The 25,972-nt window shown below is 48.1% G+C and overlaps 1 protein-coding gene across 4 annotated transcripts in view; it reads left to right on the top strand.

Annotated features, from left to right (window-relative positions):
* Positions 1-25,972, top strand: part of MSI2 (musashi RNA-binding protein 2) — a 436,274-nt gene that overhangs the window by 315,157 nt on the left and 95,145 nt on the right. For all 4 annotated transcript variants that reach the window (XM_011979225.1, XM_011979224.1, XM_011979226.1 and 1 more), the window contains one exon: positions 25,858-25,940. In XM_011979225.1, coding sequence (XP_011834615.1) covers positions 25,858-25,940 — 83 coding nt within the window. The remainder of the gene's footprint in view (positions 1-25,857; positions 25,941-25,972) is intronic.

Genomic DNA, 25,972 nt, shown 5'->3' with positions numbered 1-25,972 from the left:
CAGGTGGGGCCAGGGTGAAGACCAGGGCGGGAGCATGCACTCAGCCATAATGGGCCGCCTTGTTGGTGTATGGGGTCCAGTGAAGATCCTCTGAGCAGAAAGACGCTGTGCCGAGTTTCATCTCCGGAGCTGTGGCGACTCTAACTAGGAATCGAGCTTTTGCCCAGTCTTGACATCATTTGATCATTTAGCTCCAAGGAACCAGAGTCAGGAAGCATGCCACTAACCTTTTACTGCCTGTCACTGTTGAAAGGAGGGGCAGGCCGCCCTGGGAAGGGGAGAATCAGTCCACAACTTGCTTTTGTCACTTGTTAAGTCTTCTCTCCGCAATTCAGGCTGAGGGGCCTGACCTCGCCACCTCAGAGCCATAAGAGGGGAGGATGCAGGAAGGGGAGATGCTCTGAGGGAATGTGGCAGCCCCCACCAGGCCCCGAGGAGCCTGCCTCCTCCCAGGAGATGGGTTTCTGGTGGACCTGGTGGTGTTTTACCTTGTCTTTACCTCATGTACCTCTGAATTCTGAATATTCTCCTCTGGTTCTTGTCCTCTCTGAATATTCTCCTCTTGGATTCATGGTGTGGCCAACAACAAGGGTCACCCAGTCTATGCTCCAGTTTCCTCTTGGGTTAAAATGGAGTAATAATCCCTTTTGAGATGCTTCATTGAATGATAGTAAGGATAAAGTGAAATAACCTGCAGGAATGGGTTTGGAAAGACAGTGGGAAAGTAATAATAATGATAATAATGTCACCTTGAGAGCACATCCAGACACTCCTCAGTTTTTTCCTCTCTGTTCCCAGCTGGGCAGGTGAGCAGCTTACACCAAATGGGAAAGCCAATACTTTCTACAGCTGACTGCATGCCTCTACCTCGCCCACCCACACCAGGAGAGGGTCCCAAACCCTCCCTCTCTGCAAATGCCCACTTCCCTCATGTCCTCTCAATCCCACCTATGCCTACCCTAGTTCTCCAGACCCCTAAGGAAGGGTACTTCATCATTAGGCCAACTAATTGTTCATCTGCACTTCAGTGGGTGTGGTGGGGGAGCTAGAAAGCTGAGCAGCCGTTCCAAAGAGTAAATCAGTGGATCGTAGCCAAGTCAGGACAGGTGACCCTGACAGGTGTGTGCAGCAGAATCAGATCCTCAAGCCAGAGCTTGCTGGGAAGCATGAAGGATTTGGCATCACCAAGGAGGAATGTTGCAGGTTTGGATAAGGATTCAGAGGTTTAATCAGCAAAGCTATTTAGGTCCCAGTGAGTCTAACTGTGAGAATTATTTTGAGCTTCACCCTGTTCCAGAAATGTTGGGTTCGCTAAGCAAGATGGTATTTGGCAGCAGCAACCTGGAAAAGAGTGAGGACTTGCCATAGAAGCCTCTGGGATTAGAGGAATTTGCAGAGCCTCAGAGCCCAAGGCTGGTGCCCAGTAATTTTTGTGGGACATGGTCTCGGAACTCTAGCTTCTGACGATTTGCTTTTAAAAGTCCAATCTGTTTACCTTTCTCCTTAAGGCAATCTGTCCTGAATTCGAGATATTCTGTGTCTGCTTGTCTCTGTCCATTTTGTTACCTTGAGGCATGGCTGCAGCCTCAGGTACCTCCTGGCACATAAGCAGGTGCTAAACCAATATTGATTGCATCAAAGGAGGCTAGCACGTTGGAGGGAATGTGTTGCCTTCAGTGTAAAGAGCCCTCCTTTCGCCAGAGCTGGCATCTCTGCTATGGAGGCTGCCACCCACCAGCTCAGGTCAGAGAGCCGAGCTCGGCCGACCTCCATTCGTCAGCATGGCGCCACATTTGGGTAGCACCTGCTCCCCCGCTGCCCTGATTTAGAGGAGCCTGGATTCAGGTTTCTGTTGTAAACTCTATTTTTAACTAAACCGAGTGGAGATCAGGCTGAGATGGCTGTAACTTGTGGGCATGAGGTGACCAACGCAGAGGTAACAGGATGCATTCCCACTGGATGTGGACGTGCAAGTGTGGACGTGGCCGACAACTCTGTCTGAGGATCCCACATGGGCACAGTGACCTAGGATGGAGCAGGAGCGCCCCCTCGTAGAGTCCAGATGCACATGTCCTCTGTGCTGGGGGGTACTGTATTCATGGGGACCACCTGTCAGTGTCTGCCCTTATTTGTCAGCATTGGTTACTAGTTATTGTAAAGATACTGCCTTACATTTATATTTCCCAAATGCATTGATCCCTATAATGACCTTGAAAAGCAATAATAGCATTATAATAATATGTAATAATAGTATTAATGACCAGCAACTTCTGCTTATTGATCCCTTAGGATGTGTCATGCTCCATGCAAGTGCCCTCCTATATTACCTCATTAATAAGCCAGATAGGGAGGCCGTTACTGGGATTTCCATTTTTCAGGTTCATTCATTCATTTGACAAATTTGTATTGAGAACAAGTTCTAGGCACAGGGAATTCAGCAGTGAACTACCCAGGCTGAAATCTCTGCTGTCAATGAGGAAGCTGAGCCTGTTGAGGTCACCTGAGTTGCTCAGAGTGATAGAGCCCATAGCGTGAGGCTGGGGGTCAACCCCCATCACTCCAGACCCTCTGAGTTCCTGGGCCACCGCTTTTATCAGCAAGGATAACCAGCCAGCCATTTGGCCTCTGTTATATGGCAGCTTATCCAGGGTTGTGTTAACACTAAGCCTTCCATTTATTTTGGTTGCCCTTCCAGGGGCCGATGGAGAGTGACAGGCTTCAGGGACAGACAGACCCGGGCTTACATCCCAGCTCAGCGACTCTCTAATGGAAGGAGGGCACAGACAGTGACTTTGCTGAGCATCTGATTCCTCATTTGTCTAACTGGGATAACGTTACTTGCCTTGAGCACAGGCTGGAAAGATTAGATATCATGTATATGAAGGGGTTGAGTAGAACTTCTAAGACAAGTAAATGGTGGTGGTTGTGACGATAATGATGACAACCTAATAACAAGGAAAAGCCAGGCGGGGAAAGGAATATGGCTCATCCTAGAGGAGAACAACTCAGGAGGTAGCTCTGCCCTTCCTTCCGTGGGCTAGGATTTGTCAGTCCCAGGTTGGGAAAGGAACTCCAGCCCCTGCATATCTGTGTCTCCCCAGCCTCACCCCTCATATCCTCCATCCCAGCCCCAGCAATGCCGTTGCTCCTCTGGGGAGAGCTAATGGCCAAGGCATTACTTAACTCCTGGCTTTTCTCCAGCCTCTGCTGAGGCCTCCACCACTGCCAGCTTCTTTCTCGTCACTATTTCGTTATGTCCCTTTACAAGCCAATGAAATCAAATAAGAGGGTCCATTATACCTCTGGTTGGCAGAAAACCAGGAGCTAAGAACCAGAGTGCAAGGCCCTCATGAGTCTGTAGCACAGGCCATTGGATGGGGATGTCTTCCTTCAAAAGGATGGTGCATGGGCGGGGCAGGGCAGAGAAGCCAGCCCATGGGCCAGTCCACAGAGCCCAGGTCAAGAATGCGATTCGGGGTCCGGTCTTCCCATGGTTCAGCCTCTGGTGGCCACCCCCAGTCTCTCCTGGAAGGCTTCCAGCCTGGATGTGTCAGGCTGGCATGTGTGCCAGGCTGGATGTGTCATATGGGGCACAGCCTTCAGGCGCAGCAGTAGATGACCCTTTGTAGGGTAAGGGTCTCTCTCTGAGTGTGGGTTCTGTCCTAGCTTTTGACGTCTATCTTCTACCAAATACCGTGGAGCTTCTGGTTCATCAGTCTTAAGAGATGAGCAGGGCAGATGGCTCTGCCAGCCTTCAAAGACTCAAATTCTGCGTTCTCTCTCTTTTTTTTCTTTTTTTTTTTTTTGAGACGGAGTCTCGCTCTGTCGCCCAGGCTGGAGTGCAGTGGCACGATCTCAGCTCACTGCAAGCTCCGCCTCCCGAGTTCACGCCATTCTCCTGCCTCAGCCTTCTGAGTAGCTGGGACTACAGGCACCCGCCACATCGCCCGGCTAGTTTTTTGTGTTTTTAGTAGAGACGGGGTTTCACCGTGTTAGCCAGGATGGTCTCAATCTCCTGACCTCGTGATCTGCCCACCTCGGCCTCCCAAAGTGCTGGGATTACAGGCGTGAGCCACCGTGCCTGGCCGCATTCTCTTTTTTAGATACCCCCCGCCACCCCCCAGCTGGAGTAGATCCCTGTCCTGGCTGGTCCCATCCTGCCCACAGCAGCCCATGGACACTGAGGCTTATTCCTGGAGAGAAAGTGATTGGGGGATCCGGGGCTTTGCCTGGCTTATAGTTTCTGTGGCACCATTTGCCCTGGATGCTCAAACGTCCTCTCTTGTCGGTGGAAGTGGCAAAACCAAATTTGACACTGCTCTCGGTGGCGGTTCAATGGGAGTGGAGTGCTGCGTATCTCCAGTTTGACCTTTCAGTCGCTGCATGGCTCTTCCAGGCTGCCGCTGCCTGGAGAAATGTGAACTTTCACCAAAGCCTTTGCAAATGAGCTTTTCCAGACAAGGAAGATGGCTTTGTCTGGCCAGGCCTGGGGATCCCAGGATTGACTTCCTTTCTGCTCTCTCTTCTCACTGTCCACTTACTCCTCTGCACCTAAAACCTTCAGCTAAGCAGATTCCACTTCCCCTGGCCCAGGCTCTGGGTGGAAATTGGAAAAGGTGGCTCTGGTGGATTGAAGAAGCAGCCCTGGCATATTTTTCTTACTTAAAACTTGGTCTGGAACTGACTGCCTCTGGTCAGAACTGATTTAGTCCTTAGGAATCATTTGTAAGACAGACACCGTGGGAAGGCCATCCTTTAAAGCCATTGATTCCTGTACTAATTATTTGCTGAATGCTGGCTCTGTGCTGGGCACCCATCGGGGGCTGAGGATATGGTGGTGAACAAAACCAGCAGCAGTCCTGGAGCTCACCCTCAACAACTCCATTCCTTGCATGCCTTCTAGCCATGGGGAATGTGGGTTGTGTGCTTCTCACAGCCTTGAAGGCAGGGGCTGGGTCCTACTCTCCACTGTATCCTAAAGGCCCAGCTGAGTTTCTTTCATATAGTAGGTATCTAATGAATGTTTATTGTAGGAATAAATGTTTTCTGTATTTCCTAGGACTCTAAAATAAATGTTACTTTTATAATCAGAAGACTATAATCCATATTGGCCGGGCGCAGTGGCCCACACTTGTAATCCCGGCACTTTGGGAGGCCAAGGCAGGTGGATCACCTGAGGTCAGGAGTTCGAGACCATGCTGGCCAATATGGTAAAACCCTGTCTCTACTAAAAATACAAAAATTAGTTGGGCATGGTGGTGCATACCTGTAATCCCAGCTACTTAGGAGTCTGAGGCACAAGAATCGCTTGAACCTTAGAGGTGGAGGTTACAGTGAGCCGATATTCACCGCTATACGCTAGCCTGGGTGACAAGAGTGAGACTCTGTCTCAGAAAAAAAAAAAAGAAAAAGAAAAAAGAAAAAACGAAGGTTGGGCAGGCTGAGATTTTGACATGGTTTATAGGATGCCTGGGGTTTTTTAGTTGACTGTAAGTTTTCTTTGAGGCAACAGGTGATGGAGCTGCTAAGAACATCACCATAAAGGGAAGTCCAGTCCAGTATCTGGTATTTTGTGCTGCTCAGACCCCATGTGGAATATTCCATTCCAGGCATTTATTTTAAGAGGGGCATTGACAAGATAGACCACATCAGAGGTCTGATGGGGACCAGGACAGTATTATGGGAGAAATTCCAGAGGAATCAAGGAGACTTGAATAAGGAGAAATGAGGTGGCCACGCTAGATCTTGAAGGATTACCCCTGGGAAGGGGGGCCAGGCTGCTTCCCCAACCATGGGTGGCCATGTGTGAAGTCACCAAGAGAAAGGCTGATCCTTGGGCAGAAGAATTTAGCAACACCTCAAGATGCCCGGCTCGAACAAGCTGTCTTTATCAAGTACTGAAGGGTGATACCCCTTTCCCCAAAAATATTCAAACAGAGACTAGAATTGATGAAGCAGCAAGTTGGGGCCAGGGACCGCTTTGCAAACCACTGGTGGGTCCTGCATTACGGAAGTCCAGCCTGGTCTAAACCGTCTCATTTCCAGACCCATAGAGACCAATTGGTAATATTTCAGGAGGATTCTTTATAAAATTATATCTTTAAGCCCTGGCCTCTAGTAGATACTGGTTTAATTACCAGTTACTTATTGCCATACTCAATAGATGATAGACAAGCAAGAGAAAAGGATAAAATGAAAAAAAAATTAAAAAGAAAATTCCAAACCCTTTGAGGTAGTAGGAAGAGCCCCCTACTTGCTGAAGATGATTAAGAAATAAAGAGAAAGCTTTTCTTGGAGTCATGATGTAAGCCCAAAGGGAAAGTAGGTTTTTATTTATGAAAAAAGGTTATAACTTAAGCTGTTCAGAAGCACAGCAATTACTTGGAGTAAGATGCCTCTTAATTCATTTGGCCTCCTTTGTAGGTGGCTGAGTAAGTGTTTCTGCATCCTCGGACTCCAGCCCTTCTTTGGTCGCCACTTGCTTTTGTTCACAGCAGGTCACCGGGTACTCCAGAGGCATTGTTGATAATAACATCTCTTTCCTCCCCCACACCACCCCCAAGCAAAGCTTTGGAAAAACAGTCAAGTGTTCAGCAAAGTGAAGGCCTGGCTTTTCTTCCTCCCCCCTCCTCCCCTTGTTGAGAAATCCCATTATCCGGGAGAATGATTGTGAAACTCCAATCTGTCTGCCACTGAGCTGTGGGCTGTTCTTGCCTCCTCCGCCCCTACCCTGGTCCCCTTGTCTATCTGCAGGGGGAAGACGAATATCTATATATTAAAGCTTTAAGAATCTATAAATCTGAGTTGATTCTCTGCTGGTGACAGCCCAAGCTCTTTCCCACCACGTTTGACATGATCTAATGGGTTTACAGTTGTTTGAGTGCTTCTCTGAAGCAAATGAAAGCGCTTAGTTAGGGGACGTGTGAAATGGCATTGTTTGTTCCGGGCACTACAGCAAAGCTGGGGGATCATCTTTAAATTATCCACCCTTTCTCTTCAGCCACCCCACAGAACAAGGGGCTCTGCCGCCGAAGGAGCTGCGAAGACAGTTCCTACTGGCCTGGCCTTTCTGCTTGAGAGGTGCCAGGATGCTGGGGGAAGGATGCATCCCCAGCTGTGTTCATTTCACCAGGAAGCTTGGGGCTAATTGGGAACAGAAGGACGCCCAGGGGATGAGGGGAAGGGGACGGGAGAAGGATGGTCTCACCAAGGTAGAGGAGTGACAAATATTTGCTTATAGCAAAACAAGAGTGAAAACAAGAGAGACTCCTAATGAGAGCTTTGGGGCAGTTTGTGCTTTCAGTTCTCAGGGGCCAGCAGTGTGGGCTGGTGTGATTAGTTGCCTTGCTAGTTGGCGCAAGACCAGTTCCTCTTTTCAATATCAAGTTTCATCAGCGTGGAACAATAACAAATCATTATAAACCCTCTGGGACTGGTGGGTGTGTGGTGATGCGGGGTTGTTGTCCCCCCTCCCCGCCACCCCTCCTCTTTGATAAGCCCATCTTTTCAGCCCAGGTACATTTTTCCCATTGTAAATAGAAAATGGCATGGGAGGGAGTGTGTCTCGGAAACTTGCTGTATTGTTAATCTGTTATTAGGCAAAAGTCTTAACACCAGGCTGGGTGCTCAGATGCCTCATTGTGAGCTGGGATGGAATTATGCATCATGAATAAAAACCGCTGTCAACATGCATTGGTTTCAAAACATTAGAGCATATGGTATGTGATTATCTGTATTGTCAAGTGCAATAAAGTGAATTTGGATATAATAAAGGATGTAATATTTTAGAAATTTGGTAATAAACTAAGGAAAGGATGACAGCTGAGGTTCCTTAAGGCCCCAGATACAAATAAATTGAAGTTACTGGTCTCTGCAGCCAAGTGGCAGAATGGCCATAACATAACACCGTAACATCTGTGCACGGTGATTTTCAAGTTAGGGAAAGCTCTGCTGTCGCTCGGTTGCCTTCTCTGGAGGATGCAGGGATGGTCTGGCCCCCATGCTGGGTGGTGGGAGAGGCGGTGGCTCCCGTTGGAGACCCAGGCCTTGCCTCCTTGCCTGGCCTCGAGGTATGCCCTGTGGCTTGCTCTGGGTAGTGGACGCATCTGCCTCCGGTCAAGGGCGGCCTTGTGCCAGCCATCAGGACATCTGAGGACCCCTCTTCCCTAGACAGTCACCCCTCAGCTCATCTCCAGCCCTCTTTGTTCCCATTTGGTCAATGGGAAGCTGTTGCTATAAATGCAAGGACCCTAAGCAGCTGCCCCTCGGAGGCAGCTGTCTTCTGGAACCCTCATCCCACAGGGCCAAATTATTAAGTCATCACAGCAAGTCAATATAAGTAAGGAGAATGGTCCTCTAGAGAGGCATGAGTGCGTCAGCATCTGATGGGGGCTAGGAACTGTGCCAGGCTTCCGTGTACTCTCTCCTTAAACCCTCTATAACCCTATAATGCTGCTGTCCCTATTTGAAGGATGAGAAAGCTGAGACACAGCCAATCAGTTGTGGAACGGAGATTATAACCCGTGTCTGAACCCAAAGCCCAGATTCCTTCCACTTACAACCTTTTCTACAAATCCAGAGGCTCTTTCCATTCATAGTCCACAAATAATAACCCACATATTCAAAAGGCCTCACCACAGGAAACTGGAAACCTTTACCAGGTACCTGGGGCCTTGAAAGAATGTTCTAGAAAAAATTTTAAAAAACAGAAACAGGTGACCAACTCTCTCCTCTCTATTCCCACTTGGGCCTGGCAGGGGCTGATCTGCCTTCAAATTCCTGGGGTTTTCCCTTAGCACTGATTTTTGTATCCAGCTCTAGCAAGGTGAACCCATTTATCATCACATCCTAACAGTTTGCCTTGGTTCAGAACTCATCTTCCTCGGGGAAGGGCTCCTGCCCCCGTCAGAAGTTTATGGATGAAGGCTGAGGCAGCATCTGTTTGCATTTCCTGACTGACTGCTTTTGTATTTCTGACCCTGGCTTTACCTTGATCCCTGGCATTTGACTTCAGGGCTTGCCTTGGCCCCCAGCTTATGGGAAACCCCAGGTGAGGCCTGCCTCCCACATCCTCTACTTAGGCCTGGCCCCTTCCTTCCACCCCAGCCTTCTGTGACTCTTCCAGTCCTGGCTTCCAGTGCTGGTCTTGCTAGCTGCCCTGCCAGGCGGACGGCTTCATTATTAAGCGTAAAAAATTGGGAGTGCCACCATCAGGCCAGGCTAAAGCAATTTGGACGGCTGGGAAAAGAGAAGACATTTAGTCCATTTCATGCCTGGATACCTCTGTAATTCCCGGGACAGGCTGGGAAAAGGTTTCAATAAACCCCTTTGGCCTAGGAATCTTGTGACCAGTTTGCACTGGAGATGAACAATAAGGTGAGTTCCAATACACTTCCAAATCGCTCGGCTTTGGTACCTCAGGGTTGACCCCACTAAAGCTCTTATCAACACAGTCAACATTTATTAATAGCTAAAGTATTTTCAAGTCTCAACTGGTAGCCCATTCATTCCAAGCAATATTGGGTACAAAATCTTTATATAAAAACTACAGACTTGTGCAGGCATAACCAGAACTAGCATTATCTCATTTAATCCCCATGCCAGCCCCATGAGGTCAGCACCTTTTTTTTTTTTTTTTTTTTTTTTTTTTTTTTGAGATAGAGTCTCACTTTGTCACCCAGGCTGGAGCATACTGGCACGATCTCTGATCTCTGCTCACTGCAACCTCCACCTTCCAGGTTCAAGTGATTCTCCTGCCTCAGCCTCCCGAGTAGCTGGGATTACAGGCACACGCCATCAACTCGGCTAATTTTTGTATTTTTAGTAGAGACGGGGTTTCACCATCTTGGCAAGACTGGTCTTGAACTCCTGGCCTCAGGTGATCCCCCAGCCTCTGCTTCCCAAAGTGCTAGGATTACAGGTGTGAGCCACTGCACCCAGCCAAAGTCAGCATCTTTATTCCTACTTTACAGGTGGGGACACAGGATCAGGGAGGTTGATGGCTTGCCCCACATCACACAGCTAGTAAACAACCAGGATTTCTACCATGTCCTCAGATCCGAGATTCAAATCCTCCCAGTCCATGGAATCTCACTGGTCTGTCTTAAAAGAATGTGTTATTTTCTCCTCCTCCTCACCCAAACCTTTCTATGTAGGTTCTTTTGAGTAGGCTACCCTGAGTGACATCTGAGAACAGTTTTCTTTAGCAAAAACAGACCTTGAGTCGCTGTCTCCTGGGCTTCTCCCAGACACAGTCTTAGAACATGCAGAGGGGCTGAGGGTGAACCCCGAAGAACACTTGTGTTCTTGCTCCAGATCCCCAGGGCTGCCCACTGACAACTGCCCCCCACCCTGCTGAAGAGCTGGTGAAATTGAACCAAATGCTCCTAATGATCTGTGAATGTATTAATCCTACTTTCTGTTAATTAACAATATGATAAAACCAGCATTTCGTAAGTCGTCGCTTAACACATGTTTTAGCAATTATGTACTTAGTGGTTTGGATTCAGAATGCTAATAGAATAAAATTTTAATGAAGATACGATGCTATGAAAAATTTATTGAGACGAGTTCAGGTATGGCTGCCGTTAACATGCAGGAGGCAAGAGTCTCAGTTTGAAGGGTGAACCTCCCCAGTGCCTCGCAGCACTGTGTGCTGCTCAGCCAGGAGGACCCAGGAGATCCTGAAATTGACTGGTTCTTGACTCCTGTGAATTTCTCATGCAAAGATCTCATCGTGGGTGTGGGGAGGGGTGCACACCCACTGGCAGTCACTGAAGGTCCCTGTTCCCACCCTACCTCCAGACTTCTAGCAATCTCTGTGAATAAGGGGCAACTTCAGAACCAGAGACCATGAAGTACCATCTCACCTTCTCCTAGAGAGTCTCCAAAATTTTTTAATTGTGCAGAAAAAAAATTAGCATGCAGCCCCCCAATATATCTTACCTAATTTTTAATTTATATGCATGTACCGCTATGTTAATATTCATGTATATAATAAAACCTATACAAATAGGAATATAATAGGATACATTAAGGATTTTATTTATTAATAATTAAAGTAATATTTTTATTACTTTAGAGAGCAATATCGTTGAATATGCTGGTTTTAAAAAAGAATTCTTGATTTAACACTTCATGATCCAACTCTAAAGGTCGGATTCTAAGTTTAGTTTATTTTGATACTTGGTTTTAATGCCTGGCAAAACTGAAAAATATACCTCACAAGATAAACAGATCCCAGCGGAGAAAGCACGATTCACTGTGCTGGCTAAATCATGATACTAATTTTTCAATCCCATCCTCCAATTATGCAAAGGATTTTGTTGAAATTCAGCTTGTAAATTTCCATCTTCCCTGATGTCAATCAGTTTTTCATGCAAACTAATCAAGTGTTGCATTTTTATATTTTTAACAAATGGGTTCAAAATCCACTGAAATGTTCATTTTTTTTTTTTTTCCAAATGAGTCTTTACAGTTCTGTTTCTGGATTTTAAAAGTCTGCAGATATGAGAGCTTTTGTAGATGACCTAGTTACATCATTTTTAGCAACAAAAATACAAAACAATAGAAATATTTTCCAAACATTTGTTTTCAAAGCACTTTCTCTACGGTACCAGTTTCTGTTGAAAATCAGGTTCTTCCTCACTCACTTGGCTGCAACTTGTTCCATCTGATCAAGACATGTTTTGGGGGTTAGATGTGGCTGGTTAGGTGTCTTGCCTAAGGGTATGGAAACGGTTGGCTGACCATTTTCTTTTTGGTGGCATATGCTTGTATCATTAGTATTATCTCCAATCCGTGTTTTCTTTGCAGTTACCTACTTTGTAAGAGTTGGTTTTCCTTTTTTTTTTTTTCTTTTTTTGAGACTGGGTCTTGCTCTGTCACCCAGGCTGGAGTACAGAGGCACAATCTCTGCTCACTGCAAGCTCCGCCTCCCAGGTTCACACCATTCTCCTGCCTCAGACTCCCAAGTAGCTGGGACTACAGGTGCCCACCACCACGCCTGGCTACTTTTTTGTATTTTTAGAAGAGACAGGGTTTCACCATATTAGCCGGGATGGTCTCAATCTCTGACCTCATGATCCACCCGCCTCAGCCTCCCAAAGTGCTGGGATTACAGTGCCCGCCACCACACCTGGCTAATTTTTTGTATTTTTAGAAGAGACGGGGTTTCACCGTATTAGCCAGGGTGGTCTCGATCTCTGACCTCGTGATCCGCCCGCCTCAGCCTCACAAAGTGCTGAGCCAGATCGCATAATCTATACCTCCATTTACTGGTTACCTGTAAACAGCACAAGGTACCAACTGTGCTCGGGTGAGTAAAAGAGGAGCCACTCTAGCCTCACCCTCATGGAAGCATTTCCTCTTTTCCATAAGTGACTTATAAAATAAGGACAAGTGTCTTGCTGACGTAAGGACATGTGAAGGCACTGGGATTATTCAGTCATATGTTAAATGTTAGTGAAGCTGGAATTACTTCTAGGTGACAAAAATTAGGCATTGTACTTTTTTCCTTCTCCCAATTTTTTTTTTTTTTTTTGAGACAGGGTCTCACTCTTTTGTCCAGGCCACAGTGGCATGATCTTGGCTTACTACAGCCTTGACCTCCTGAGCTCAAGCAGTCCTCTCCCTCAGCTTCCCAAGTAGCTGAGACCACAGGCACGTGCCGCCACGTCAGGCTAATTTATTTTATTTTATTTTTTGTAGAGATGTGGTTTCACTCTGCTCCCCAGACTGGTCTCAAGCTTCTGAGCTACAGCAGTCTGCCCGCCTTGGTCTCCCAAAGTGCTGGGATCACAGACATGAGCCACCAAACCCAACCTCCCAAAGTTTCTTAACCCTAACTGAATCACTTGGGAGATTTTAAAACATGCAGACGCTGGGGTGCTACCCCAGACCTAACGCAGTTCTGAGGATGGGACCTGGACATCAGCATTTTAAAATTGTTTCCTGAGTGGCTCTGATGGAAGACTCACTATTGAGAAGCAGTGTTCTAGACTGATGCATCTTACATTTTAATTTGCATAAAACCACCTGTTAAAATGCAGATTCAGGTTCGGTGGGTCCAGGATAGGGCCTGAGACTGCATTTCCAACCAGCTCTCTTGTGGTGTGGATGTGCTGATGAGTAGAACACCCTAAATAATGAGCTCCAGACTGTGCCGCCCCCTGTCTCCGGTAGCCTCCTCACCTCCTTCCTCCCTCTCGCCATCCCAGGCCTTTGCCGAAGAGTCAGGGAGCAGTCTCTGCTCCCTCCTGGCAGAGCCGCCATGCCAGTCCCGCTGCCTGGGCTGCTGGTCGCAGCTTCTCAGAGAAATCTGGCTTCCAGATGTTAAGAACAGTTCCTTAACAGCTGGAAGAATATAATAAAATAGGCCAGACTCCACCCCATAGTGCATAAGTATGTGTGTCTCGTGTGAACCACTCGTCAGAGGCACCCAATGGTCATCTGCCTGCCCACAGACTCCAGGCAGGTTTGCTGGCAGTGCAGCCGGGTGGGGTCATTGGAGATGCTGGCAGGAATGACCCCTCTGTGGGGGGTGCGGAGGGAACAGTGGGCACCCAGCCAGGGCTCTGTCAGTGGGACTGTTCTGAAACCATACCTCATAATAAAAGTCATATAATTTGTGGCAGCGCTGAAAACCTGCTTCCAAGTAGTGGTTTCTTGATGGAGCTTTGGAACCTTATCTGCGGTTGGTAACCATTCCCTGAGAACTTGTTGGAGAAAGGCGAGTGGGCATCTTGAGAAGACTGCTGGGGAAGCTGAATGCAACAGGGCGGGGACCAGCATGCCCACACCCTCTGCAGCCAGCACAGGGTGACACTCAAAGATTAATGGATGATTTTTTTTTAACCTAAATGAATGCACCTTAGGGTCTTTTTTTTGGGTTGGAGTCTCGCTCTGTCGCGCAGGCTAGAATGCAGTGGCGTGATCTCGGCTCACTGCAACCTCTGCCTCCCAGGTTTAAGTGATTCTACTCAGCCTCCTGAGTAGCTGGGATTACAGGTGTGTGCCACCACTCCTGGCTAATTTTTGTATTTTTAGGAGAGACGGGGTTTCACCATGTTGACCAGACTGGTCTTGAATTCCTGACCTCAAGTGATCCACCTGCCTTGGCCTCCCAAAGTGCTCGGATTACAGGCGTGAGCCACCACCACACCCAGCCCTCTTAGGGTCTTCTAAAAGTAACAAGGTGACCTAGGAATTCACTGTATGACTCATTTTACCTCTTCCTGTCCTGAATCTTATCCCATCATGACAGTTGGTAAAGCACCATGAACATCTACCTTACAGACATGTCAAGTGGATTTTAACAAGTGAGGCTACACAGAGACAAAAGTAAGTATGTGTGGAGATAGAGATTGGGCTAGAAGAGAAATAACAAGGCTAGTGTGACTGATAGGAGGGGCTAGTTATCGTCTCAGAGGTGCAGGTGTTTTTAAGCAATCCTGGCTGGTGAGGTGGATCATTTGTCTCACAGAGGAGGATACTGAGGGTCAGAGTGGTTGAATAACCTGCTCAGAGTCATGCAGCCGGTTGTGCTAGGGCCAGAATTTGAGCCCAGATCTACCCAGCTCCAAAGTCTAAGCCCTTTTCCCCCCACCTCCGTGGGGACATTAAGTAGATTGAAACTCCCTCTTAGTGTGTGTGTTGCTCGCTGCATGGATGAGGCTGGAGGATGAATGTGAGAGAAGGCAACAGATTTGAAACCCACTCTTTGGTGGAGTGGCTGGGGATACCAACCCAAATACCCACCTCCAGAGGGAAGAACTTCCAGCTGGTACCCCATCTCCCCTGAGCTCAGAAAGCCCTGAGTTGAGAATCCTTGAAGGCCACACTCCTGCAGTTGGAGCTCGCCAAAGCCGCCTCAGGCTCTGTGGTTTCCAGAGCAGACGTGGAGGCGGCACGTCCTCGTGCCCTTGCTCCAGCTGCGCGCACGACCTCAGCCTCCTCTGCCCCGCTGGGCGCGAGCTGCAGTCCTGGCACCTTCTGCCGGGGTCCTGATCTGAGCCAGTTGTCTAGCGATTTAATTTGGTGAATTTACCACTGCGTCCCAGAGTTTATATTGGCACTTAACAGCAGTAATATGTTTCTCTCTCGCCAAGAACTGACTATTTTCCCGACCAAGATGGAACACCACGCACAAAAAATAGGTTTGTGAACTAATCTGCTGCCCTGACAAGTGTCATTCACAGAATCACTGCTATAGAGCGCACTCGGAATTAAATGAGGTTGGGGTTGTCTGGCCTGGATCACAGGTGCTTTTTCCCACTCAGTTAACAAGAGTCTGGGATGAGACACCCTTTCCCTGCAGCCGCAGGCACTTTCAAATCACACTATCAGTATTCATGAGAGATTTCTCTCTTAGAAAAATGGTTTGAGGATGGTTAGAGGTCTCTCTCTCTCTCTCTTTTCCCTTCTAACCTCCCTTTCTTCCCTCCTGGGTGGTTCTTTTTAGGATACCCCCACCCCGTCTGTCCTTATAAAATGCAGCTCTGTAAACATTTGTCTAATTTCACAAGCTCAGGGAGGTGCACCCATCAGTTACAAAAAAATCTCCTAGTGCCTGATGCCTGTTTGAAATTCTAAAGTGGAACTTAATTGCTTTCGCATAAGGATTTGATTCGGGCAACCTGCCCATACCTCTGGGAGTGGAAGCAGGATCTGTCATTTACACTTTAGTGTGAACAGGTTCCTGAACCTGGGAGAAAACAGCTTTGTCTTTCCCTGGTCTGCCTTGGATTTCAGAGGCTTCTTAAAGACAGCGTTATTGAGGGGCACGGTGGCTCATGCCTGTGATCCCAGCCCTCGGGGAGGCCAAAATGGGAAGATCACTTGAGGCCAGGAGTTCGAAAGCAGCCTGGTAACATGGCAAAATCCCATCTCTTAAAAAAAAAAAAAAAAAAAAGTTTCCCACTTCATGTAAGAGGTCCTCAAAATTCTCTTTCCTGTAGAGAGCTCTGGATTCTCTTTTACCATATGGTCTCCACTTAGCTTGTCCTGAATTGGGAAGCATAGGGCAGAGTCAGGCTTGCATCAGCATCAGAATTGCCAGAGACCTGGGTAAAAATGCAGTTGCTGGGCAACACCCCCTGAGACCATGTTAGGAGCCGGCAGAGCCCAGGGATCTGCATTTTTGACAGGCCCTTCCCCCATGAGAGATTCTGCTGCAGGACCACACCCAGAAACATTGGTCTAGGAGCACACTTGGCCTTCACCCCCACCTTGATATATTGTCTAGGAGTGTCCATAAATAAATGGTCGCCAGGTTATGGTGGCCAACTGAAAAAACTCTTTGTAACTAAAGCCTAATGAAACACTTGGTGGTTCATGGTTGGCATCTGACTTTTAGAAGGGTTCTCCTCACATTTCAAGGTCAAGGGTTGGCCAGCACATCCCTGAGCTGAAAAGAAAGAAAAGCACCTTTCCAGTTGAGAAATTGGCTCCCCTCTGGCAAAAGCCGCCAATGTAGCTTAATATTAATTTAGGGAATGCAGTCTTGTGCAGTTCCATGGAACTAGATTGGAAATCTGATAGTGCCATTTCTGTTATCTGATTCCTCACACACCTGAGTTCACTCCCCGCCCCCCACCCAACTCCTCCCAGCCCCAAAGGTGGCTGCAGAGGCGCAGGTGTGAGCTGGCTCACTAAGTCACTTTCCCCCTCCTGATTAAGCGTGTTGGGGAATAAAGGAGACCTGTGTCGACTCACGCCGATCTCTGCCTTGCCTGTGCTCGAGCCACTTGTAATTCCCTGCAGCCCCAGCCAGCTCTGCAAGGCAGAAAGAAATATGACCAGGCAAGTTGAGAAAATAAATTAAACTAAGTGTCAACTTTTCTTGTTTCTCTCCTCATTATTAAGAGATGGAATGGGGCTCGTTTATCAAGCAGGGGGAGAAATTAATTGACACGGCTTTAATATCATGATGTCTGGCGTGTCTGGTCACATTCCTTCATTTTTTGGAAAGGCATTTTATTATAGTTTACAGCAACCAGCTGCCAAACTACTGGTGTAAACGAGGAAGCAGGTGCATGAAGGATGCCACAGTGGAGGGGCTGCGATGCCACCCTGGAGGGGATGGGGACATGGCAGAGAAGGAGGGCCAGTTCAGAAGGGACCCCAAAGGGAGGCTGCTTATTCTTGGGTGAGGGGGGAAGAAGGATATGGGGGAGGAGGGAGGGCTGTGCTAAGAGGGCATGCCCGCGGACCCCTTGAATCCATCATGGGCTTGTTTACTGGCCACCAGGAGGGCAGTCTCAAGTATCTGCCTCTGATGGCCTCCTGACCTGAAGTCTTTGTTCTTAACCATCCCCGAGGCTGGGTGCTGTGTGCAGCTCAGGTCAGCCTGCCTGCCCCTTTTCTTTCTTCTTAATAAGGCTAGGGAAGTGAGCACTTCTCTGTCCATCCCTCCAGGGCAGCTGACTCACTTGAGAGCCAGTTTGCTGCAAAGAGACCTCTAGCATCGAGCCTGGCATCCCAGTCCTACTTCAGGTACATCTGCGGTTGGGGGTCTGGAAAGGTTCAGAGAAGTCACTCTGTTGTGCTCATCCTAGTTAGACTGGCTTAGGAGATGGTCTAGCTGTTTTTCTGTGTGAAGGTCGTCTTTGCTGTGTATCTCTGAAAATCCCCAGTGCCTCCTTCCCTGCTCTTACGTTTAAGAAATCAGATACTTCAGGGTGCAGGGGAAGCCAACAGAGAGCTGGAGTGGATGACCACATCTTTCCCCACTCTCTCCTTGCCCTCCGTCTGCTGGGTTGTGTGGACCGAGGGCTTTTGCCTATTTCATAAATGTTCTTACAGGGAAACATGGCAGGGACAGGGTTCAGGGGTGCAGTTGTTAGACAAGGTAGGAGTTGATGAGTATGGAACAGTCTGCCTTCATATGAAGAAGGTGGGCTGCAGGGGAGAGAACACAAGGTCCCGCCGGGGCCTCAGTTCTTCATCTGTAAAGTGGGAACGATCATTTCTATTCATGCTCCCCAGGGTGGGGCTGGGGATGAAGATTGAGTTACAGAGTGGCTGCTCGGTAAGGGCAGATGAGCTTTCTCTTTTTAACGTTATTATTAGAATGTGGACTGATCCTCAATAACCGCCTTTGGGAAACAGATGTGAGTTGTAATGGAAGGAATCCTAGCCCTTCCCACCTTATAGAGTCCACATTGGCACCTGGGTGTGAAAGCACACACAGCCTGATCGTCACCCACCCTTTCCCAATACCTAGTGTCTGAAAATGCCCAGGAACCTCTAATGGCAACCCCAACTGGCTCTCACTGAAACCAAGCTGTCGTGCAGTGATTTCCCAACATGGCAGCCAGTAATCAGAAACATGCTGCTGCTTTTGAAAAGGTAGCTTGTTTTTTTCCTTGGAACATATTGATTTTCTGAGTTATATTTTTCTTCAAGCAAAGCCAAGCCATGTGATGCCACCTACCCATGCCTGCCGTGCATCTGTGCACACTACTTATCTCTTCCGTGCTTCCAGGTGGGGCCTCAGACCTTCCAAGTTTAGGGTTGCAGGACAGCTGACTTGCCAAACCTGTCACAGGTCGTGGAGGTGACCTAGAAATGTTCCACGTTGGGGCTGGGGACAGCCTGAGGCGTGGGGTTGCCAATGGACACACAGCCAACTGGGACTTGACTTGTGATGATGCAAGCAGACCACCATGCCTCCTTGCCAGGTCGGCCCCTCTCACAGTCTCTGAGCCATATGGCCACCAAATCCAGCCCTGAACACTTACTGATCCAAAGAAGACCCTGACAGTCTGCTCCAGAAAAGTAGCGGGGAATATGACAGTAACTTGGGGTACCACTCCTGGGTTCAGCTCCTGCTAAACATGGTTTAGTGGCCATGTCACGATGGATGAGTCACTGAACTGTGCAGCGCAACTGAGCGCAATGACAGTAGCAGTGCCTGCCCTGCCTCTTGCAGAGTTGCCTTGGGGACCAGGTAGGATGATGGATGAAAAGGATTTTCAAACCAGAAAGTGCTCCCCACGCCCAAACCCAAGGGATTCGTGTGTGCTGGAAGCAAACCATGAATATTGCTTTCCCCAAATACTGGGTTATTAGCAAGAGAGGGAAGTTGCATGAGTTATAAATATTCTTAAGTACACATACCTTTAATTTCTCATGGGATACTCAGAATAAATTTGACAATCTAGGGTTTTTTCTTCCCTCATTTTTTTTCTCCATTAACCAAGTGTGTTAACTCATGACTTGCATTGATTTTCACTGAAGATGCGTTAGATACTACATGATTGCCTATTGGTGTTCATTGACCTATATGATAAGAGAAGAAAATTATTTTTGAGGCTAGGAGGAGGCTGTTCCCATCTTTCTCTCTCTGACCTAAAAAAAAATTCTCTTGTAAGTTAACTGTCGATGTTCCTCGGTGACTGCATTTGGAGCAGGTCATTTTAATTTTGAGGTATCTCGTTTTCAGATTTCGATCTTCTTCTTCTGTGTATGTGGTTTTTTTTTTTTTTTTGTAGCCTTGTATTATTCAGATGAATATTTAGTTTTGTTCATTTGGATAAAAGAGGAGGAAAAGGTTTGACTGTTAAATGCTTATCTCTTAAATAGCACGCACTTGTTAGTTTCTAATAATAGCTTCATTCAAGAGAATGCTAGAATTTCATTTTTAAATGCTCCCTGTCAACTGCTACCCTATTAATACCCATTTTTAAACCACTGGTGTTTAAGGTTAACCTTCCCATCACCTTCTTTGTCCCAGCTTTGCTGACTTCTGGAGCCCCTTGGAAGTGTAGGGTGCAGTGTTAAGGTGGGGGCTTTAGGAGAGGGGGGGCAGGTGCCACTTTGCTGATGCCACTTTGGTGAACTAGTCTCTTGTCCCCCAAGTTCTGGCCCTTTGTTTCCCCCACCTCCCCTGGTTGTCAGTCCCTGGATCTCCTCGCCATTCTGGGTGGGGGCTTGAGTGAGTTTAAATACCCGGGGAGGAGTTCTCTGGTTCTTACGACCAAGGGAGCAGTGGATGTTCACAGGGGTAACCCAGAGGGCCCCGATGCAGTGCCAGCCCTCACAGACTCACCGTGGACTAGAGCCCTCATCCTGCCAGGGGCTGGAGCAGGACCCCTGCTTCTGCCTGCTTCTTTTAGAGGTCCAGAGAGGCAAAGGGACTCTCTGGGGGCACACAGCTTATCTGGCCCCTTGCTGAGTGAAGATAGTTGTGTGTATCTTTTACCCGATTGCTACACCTCAGTTTGATGGGCCTTCATGAGGCTCCATTTCTGACTCTCTGTGGGGCCCTCTTTTAGGACAATGAGAAGGAAATAATCACGACTCCCTGTCCTCCAGCTCTCCCAAATCCCCTGTACATCCAGTAGACTGTTCAAAAGACTATGATGCCTTGAAAACCTATGTCAAAACAAGCCAGGCACAACAGTACAGGACATATAGTGTATGATGCCACTTGTATGGGAAAATTCATAGTCATAACAGGTAAAATATAGGCCAGTGTGGTAGCTCATGCCTGTAATCCCAACACTTTGGGAGGCTGAGGCAGGAGGATCACTTGAGCCCAGGAGTTTCGAGACCAGCCTGGGTAACATGGTGAAACCCCATCTCTACAAAAAAAATTGCAAAATATTAGCCAGGCATGGTGGCACACACCTGTAGTCTCAGCTACCTGACAGCCTGAGATAAGAGGATTGCTTAAGCTTGGGAGATTGAGACTGCAATAAGCCAAGATTGTTCTACTTCACTCTAGCCTAAGTGACAGAGGACTGAGACCCTGTCTCAAAAAAAAAAAAAGGTAAAATAGAGGTGACTAAGGCTGGGGGAGGGGGAAATGGGAAGTTATTTAATGGGTACAGAAAAGGTCAGGAGGTGGATACTGGTGATGACTGCACAGCATTTTAAGTGTACTTAATGCCACTGAATTGTGTGATTAAAAATGGCTACAATGGCCGAGCACATTGGCTCACGCCTATAATCCCAGCACTTTGGGAGGCTGAGGCAGGCAATCACCTGAGGTCAGGAGCTCGAGACCAGCCTAGCCAACATGGTGAAATACCATCTCTACTATAAATACGAAATTAGCTGGGTGTGGTGGCGTGCACCTGTAGTCCCAGCTACTTGGGAGGCTGAGGCAGGAGAATCGCACAAGCCCGGGAGGTGGAGGTTTCAGTGAGCTGAGATCGCACCACTGCACTACAACCTGGGTGACAGAGCAAGACTCTGTCTCAAAAAAAAAAAAAAAAAAAAAAAAAAAAGGCTAAGATGGTAAATTTTATGTTAGGTATATTTTTACCACAGTAAAATACTTATTTCAAAAGGATTTTTCCCACCCATCACTCTATCCCAAATTTCTGACCCCATTGTTTTTGTCCTCCACTGCTCATTTTAATTCATTTTGGGGGTTATTGACCACTAAGTTACTAATTTGTTGTAAATGCTAATGCATCTGTAAAATAAAAATGATTATATGTTAAGGAATAACACTTATTGATAATTAAGTGTTCTGTTGCTTCTTTGCTTTCCCCAAATGGAATAAATAAATATTTTAGACATAATCAAGTTTGTTTTCTGTGCTCGGGCCAAACAGACAGAGATGTTGAAATGATATAGGTCTTTAAAATACGGCAAATGAGTCTTGGCATCGCTGAATTGTTATGCATTCAGGGTACACAGGCTTGAAATCCAGGCTATCTCCTCTAATCAGGAAAATCATTTTTGTGATACTTGAATTTTGAGTCCTGTGGGGTTAGGAAAAGGACCAGCAGGGAGAATATCAGAGTCAGAATTTGAAATGATGCCCTGAGTCTTGCCCCGACCCTTCCCGGTGCAACAGTCTGCATTTTAATTCCTGTCTCCTAGCTCAGTCGCCCTTCTTCCCATCTCAGAGTGGGAAACTGGGGCATCAGAGAGTCCGGAATGGTATGGAGGTGATTTGTGCAGTGGCCCAGGAAGGAGTTGGTTTGCAGCAGGAAAGCAGCTCCCATGGCAGGGAACTCAGCCATGGCCTGCCATGGTGACTTGACTTACTCTGGCCTGTATTCTAGGATCAAGTGTGTTTGCTTAGCTGCAAGGTGGCCTTAAACCAGGCTGTCCTCTGGCTCGTGGAGTGGTGCCTTTCCCTGGTGGCACTGACTTCATGCTCTTTCCCCATAGCCAGAACGGGTTTTTCTCATTCAACCACTCTCTCCTGCCTTCAGTCCAGAGCAGCATGATTGGCCAAGTCAGCAGGCCTGGCAGGAGGAGGTCGTGTGCGGCCCCCCTGTGTGGGATATGGGGGTGGCTGAAACCTAGAACCTTGCTGTATTCATTTGGTGTGGCTGCCATAACAAATTACCACAAACCTGGTGGCTTAAAACAACAGAAACTTCTTGTCTCACAGTTCTGGAAGCCAGCGCTGCACTCCCTCCAAAGGTTCTGGGAGACAGTCGTTCCTTGCCTTCTGGAAGACCAGCTTCTCAAGGCTCCAGGTGTTCCTGGTTTGTGGTGGTACCACTCCATTCTCAGCCTACCTCTATCTTCACATGGCCTTCTTCTCTTTCTCTGTGTCTCAAATATCCCCCTGTTTGTCTTTTAAGGACACCTGTCATTGGATTTAGGGTCCACCCTAAATCCAGGATAATCTCTTCTCAAGATTCTTAATTAAATTACATTTGCAAAAGCTCTTTTTCCAAATAAGGTCACATTCATAAATTCCAGGGATTAGGACATGGATGTATGTTTGGAGGGCCACTATTCAACCTGCTACACTTGTCCTAATTAGCAGTGAGGTTCCTTGAAAACTGGCCTATCCTGGCTTGTTTTATTTGCAAGGTGCCTGGGCGTGGGGGCTGGAGCAGCAGATGGGTGACCTTCAAAGACAGATGAGACCCAGAGTGCCCTGCAGGCTGGAAGTGAGGAATGGGAGGGAGAGGCTCTCCCTGCGTGAGATCCTCTGACTCGTGCCTGTTTGTGAATTGTGCAAGCAGAGGGCCATTGCCTTGTTGATCTCGGCGTCCTTCACAATGCCTAGCACAGGTGGCAGCTGGTAAATGCAGAAGGAAGAGCGGAATCAGTCTTGAGGCAAAGCAGTGACTCAAGTGGATCAGCAAGATGCTCAGAACCTGGAGGAGCAGAAAAGGCTCATTCAGTCACTCACTCAGCGCTTAGTGTGTGTTAGGGACCCTGTTCCGTCCTGAGGACCCTCAGAGAACAAGACCCCAGCGTCACCCTCTTGCAGGGTGCTCTGGCTTGAAGTCACGCTGGCCAAATTCCGCGGCCTCTGCAGTGCCGCCCCTCCCTCCCTGTGGAATTTCAGGAGGGCGCTGGCTCTTAATCCATTCTCCTGGGGCCGGTTGGGATCTGGGCCCTAGGAGGGTGGGGGTGGGTGAAGGGGATTAACCAAAAAGATTAAGTTCCTGGCTGAGTGCTCCAGGGGTCCTTGACTGGGTGGGAGTTTTAACCTGATGTTTTTAAGGCTCCTCCCAACCCAGAATTCCTGACACGTACCCCGGTAGGGTGAGCTGAACGCCCGCAGGAAACTGAAAGCACTTAAAGCAGCGCTTGGGGAACAAATATGCCAAAGCCCAAAGAGAAGTGGCGTGGGGACGGTGTTGCTGCGGCTCTTCTCCAGCGCTGCAATGATCAGTGGGACCAAAGGCCAAGGAGAAGGAGATGCCCAAAGAGAGGGTATAGGATAGTGTTCCCAGTAGCTTTCTCTCAAAGGACCTGGTTTAGCGGGCAGGGCTGGTCAAAGGTTTTTTTGTTGGACGGCATTTCAAACAACGTATCATGTCGGATGTCTGCTTCAGGCCTCTGAGGTGACTGAGAACCTAGCTTTTACTGGGTGACACTGGGAGAAACTTGCCATCTTTGAGCCTCTCCAGCAGACACTCATGTCCACTTCATGGTATGTCTGATGCTGCCTTATGTATGCTGGGACTGTGTATACATACAACAGTGGACTGTGTATGCTGGGAGCATTGGCCCACTATTTGGTGTGTGGTGGTAGCAAATGGCATAATAAAGATCGCGATTGCTGTGTTTCGTGGTCCTAGCCTTCTGTTTTACTGGAAATGGTTTGAGAGCAGAGAGTAGCCTTTTTTATTTTCATACCGAAGAATCTGCTAGTCCCTGCAGGAGCTATGCCAAAGGAGCTCCACCTATCAGCTCTCCGTTTCCTGGTGTTCCTTAGAAGAAGGTGGTGTTAGAGTTGGATGCAGGAGAGTCAGAAGGGACCCGAGAAATTCCCTCTCCGTCCTGTGTTGCAGAGACCCAAAATAGACAGAGAGCTTGAAAAGGAAGCATCTGTATTTTACTCATTGACTGGAAACACAATTATCATAATATAATTGTGATAGAACAGCCATTCAGTTTTTGTCTTCCTGCTTGTTGTGTCTAGCTTAGTGTTCAGCCAGGTTCGTACCTTTCGGGAGAAGAGTGTCTTAGTTGGGGCGGCTATAAGGAAGTACCAAGGTCTATGAAAAACAGTGTATTTCTCACAGTTCTGGAAGCTGGCCGTCTAAGAGCAGAGTGCCGGCCCGGTCAGTTCTGGGAGGGGCCCCCTTCCTGTGTACAGACAGCTGCCTTCCTATTGCATCCTCGCATGGTAGAGAGAAAAAACAAGCTTTCTAGTGTCCTTCTGTAAGGGCACTAATTCCATTTATGAGGGCCCCATCCTCACAATCTCATCACCTCCCAAAGGCCCGAACTCTTAATACCATCACATTGGGAGTTTGGATTTCAACATGAATCTGGGTGGGGGATGTGGGGGGCAGTGGGGGGTGGCCACAGACATTCAGATGGCAGCAGACAGCCTTGCGAATCCTGATTTGGGTTGTGACAGGAGGTGTGAAACCCAGGGTCCAGTTCTACCACCTTCATTTGCAGATGCAAAAGTTGAGGCTCAGAGAGGGGAAGGGGCTTCCCCAGACTAAACCTAAAGTAGATGCACAGTGAGAACTGGAAGCCAGGTCTCAGTCTCCCCATCGGTGTGTCTGCCCCCACTGCCTGTGCTCCCTCACCATGTTAGTGCTACCACGTGGCAGCTGCATCCCATCTAAGGAGGGTGCAACCCTGCGTGGGGCCACGTGGTAAAGCAGCACTTACTGAGTGGGGTCACAGATGGGGCCACATGCTGGAAACGCTGTCGGAGGCGGGAGGAGAAGAAAGAAAGGGGCAGGAGGGTAGGGAGAGGAACTGAGGATACTGAGCAGCAGTTGCCTGCCAAAATTCTTCAGTGCAGCTTGTCTAGCAAAGCCAGTCTCCAGCCGAGTAAATACAGTGGATAGCTGACGGGCTGACAGCAGGCATCAAACAGTCTTAAACTGCCCCAAATCCACAGCGCTTTTGAAGCAGCAGTAGAAAAAGGATGCCTGTGTGGAACAGAGGCCTGAAACTTTTAATAGTTTCTTCCAGGCCTCAGGATGTCCTGATGAGGTATTAGAGGAAGTAATTCAGGAAGAAAAGGACAAATAACCGCCTCCGTCTGGAGGCCGACCCGAGGGCTGGCCAGGGCTGCTCGCGGAAAGGGCAAGCGTGGCCCCGCAGTGATCCACGAGGCTCTCGTTAGCCCACCCGCCTGCTGCGGTGCACAGAGCCGCGGGGCCCTGACCCTTGTAAATAACAGACAAGTAAATTTCTTGTTTGCTTTGGGGCAAATGTAAACCACACAGTGCCCGCTGCTTGTGGGTGAAATCATTAACTTTTCCTCGCTGTCGGAAGGGTGCTCCGTACAAATTAGAAATCATTGCCTCCAACCTCAAGGCCCTCCCAAGGATCCGCCCACCTACCCCCAGACCGGGAGGGTGTCAAGACCTCAGGATGTCAGAGAAAAACGTGGGCCTGCCAGAACTGAACTCACCCCACCTTTCTTTGTTTTTTCTTCTGTCTCTTTTCCTTTAGGGTTTGGCTTTGTCACTTTTGAGAATGAAGATGTTGTGGAGAAAGTCTGTGAGATTCATTTCCATGAAATCAATAATAAAATGGTAAGTGTGTAGGGGTTGTGCTGAAATGGAAC

This window comes from Mandrillus leucophaeus, unplaced genomic scaffold (assembly GCF_000951045.1).
Source record: "Mandrillus leucophaeus isolate KB7577 unplaced genomic scaffold, Mleu.le_1.0 Scaffold20, whole genome shotgun sequence".
Taxonomy (NCBI): Eukaryota; Metazoa; Chordata; class Mammalia; order Primates; family Cercopithecidae; genus Mandrillus; species Mandrillus leucophaeus.
Note: the sequence above shows the minus strand (reverse complement) of the source record. Positions and strands in the feature narration are given on the sequence as shown.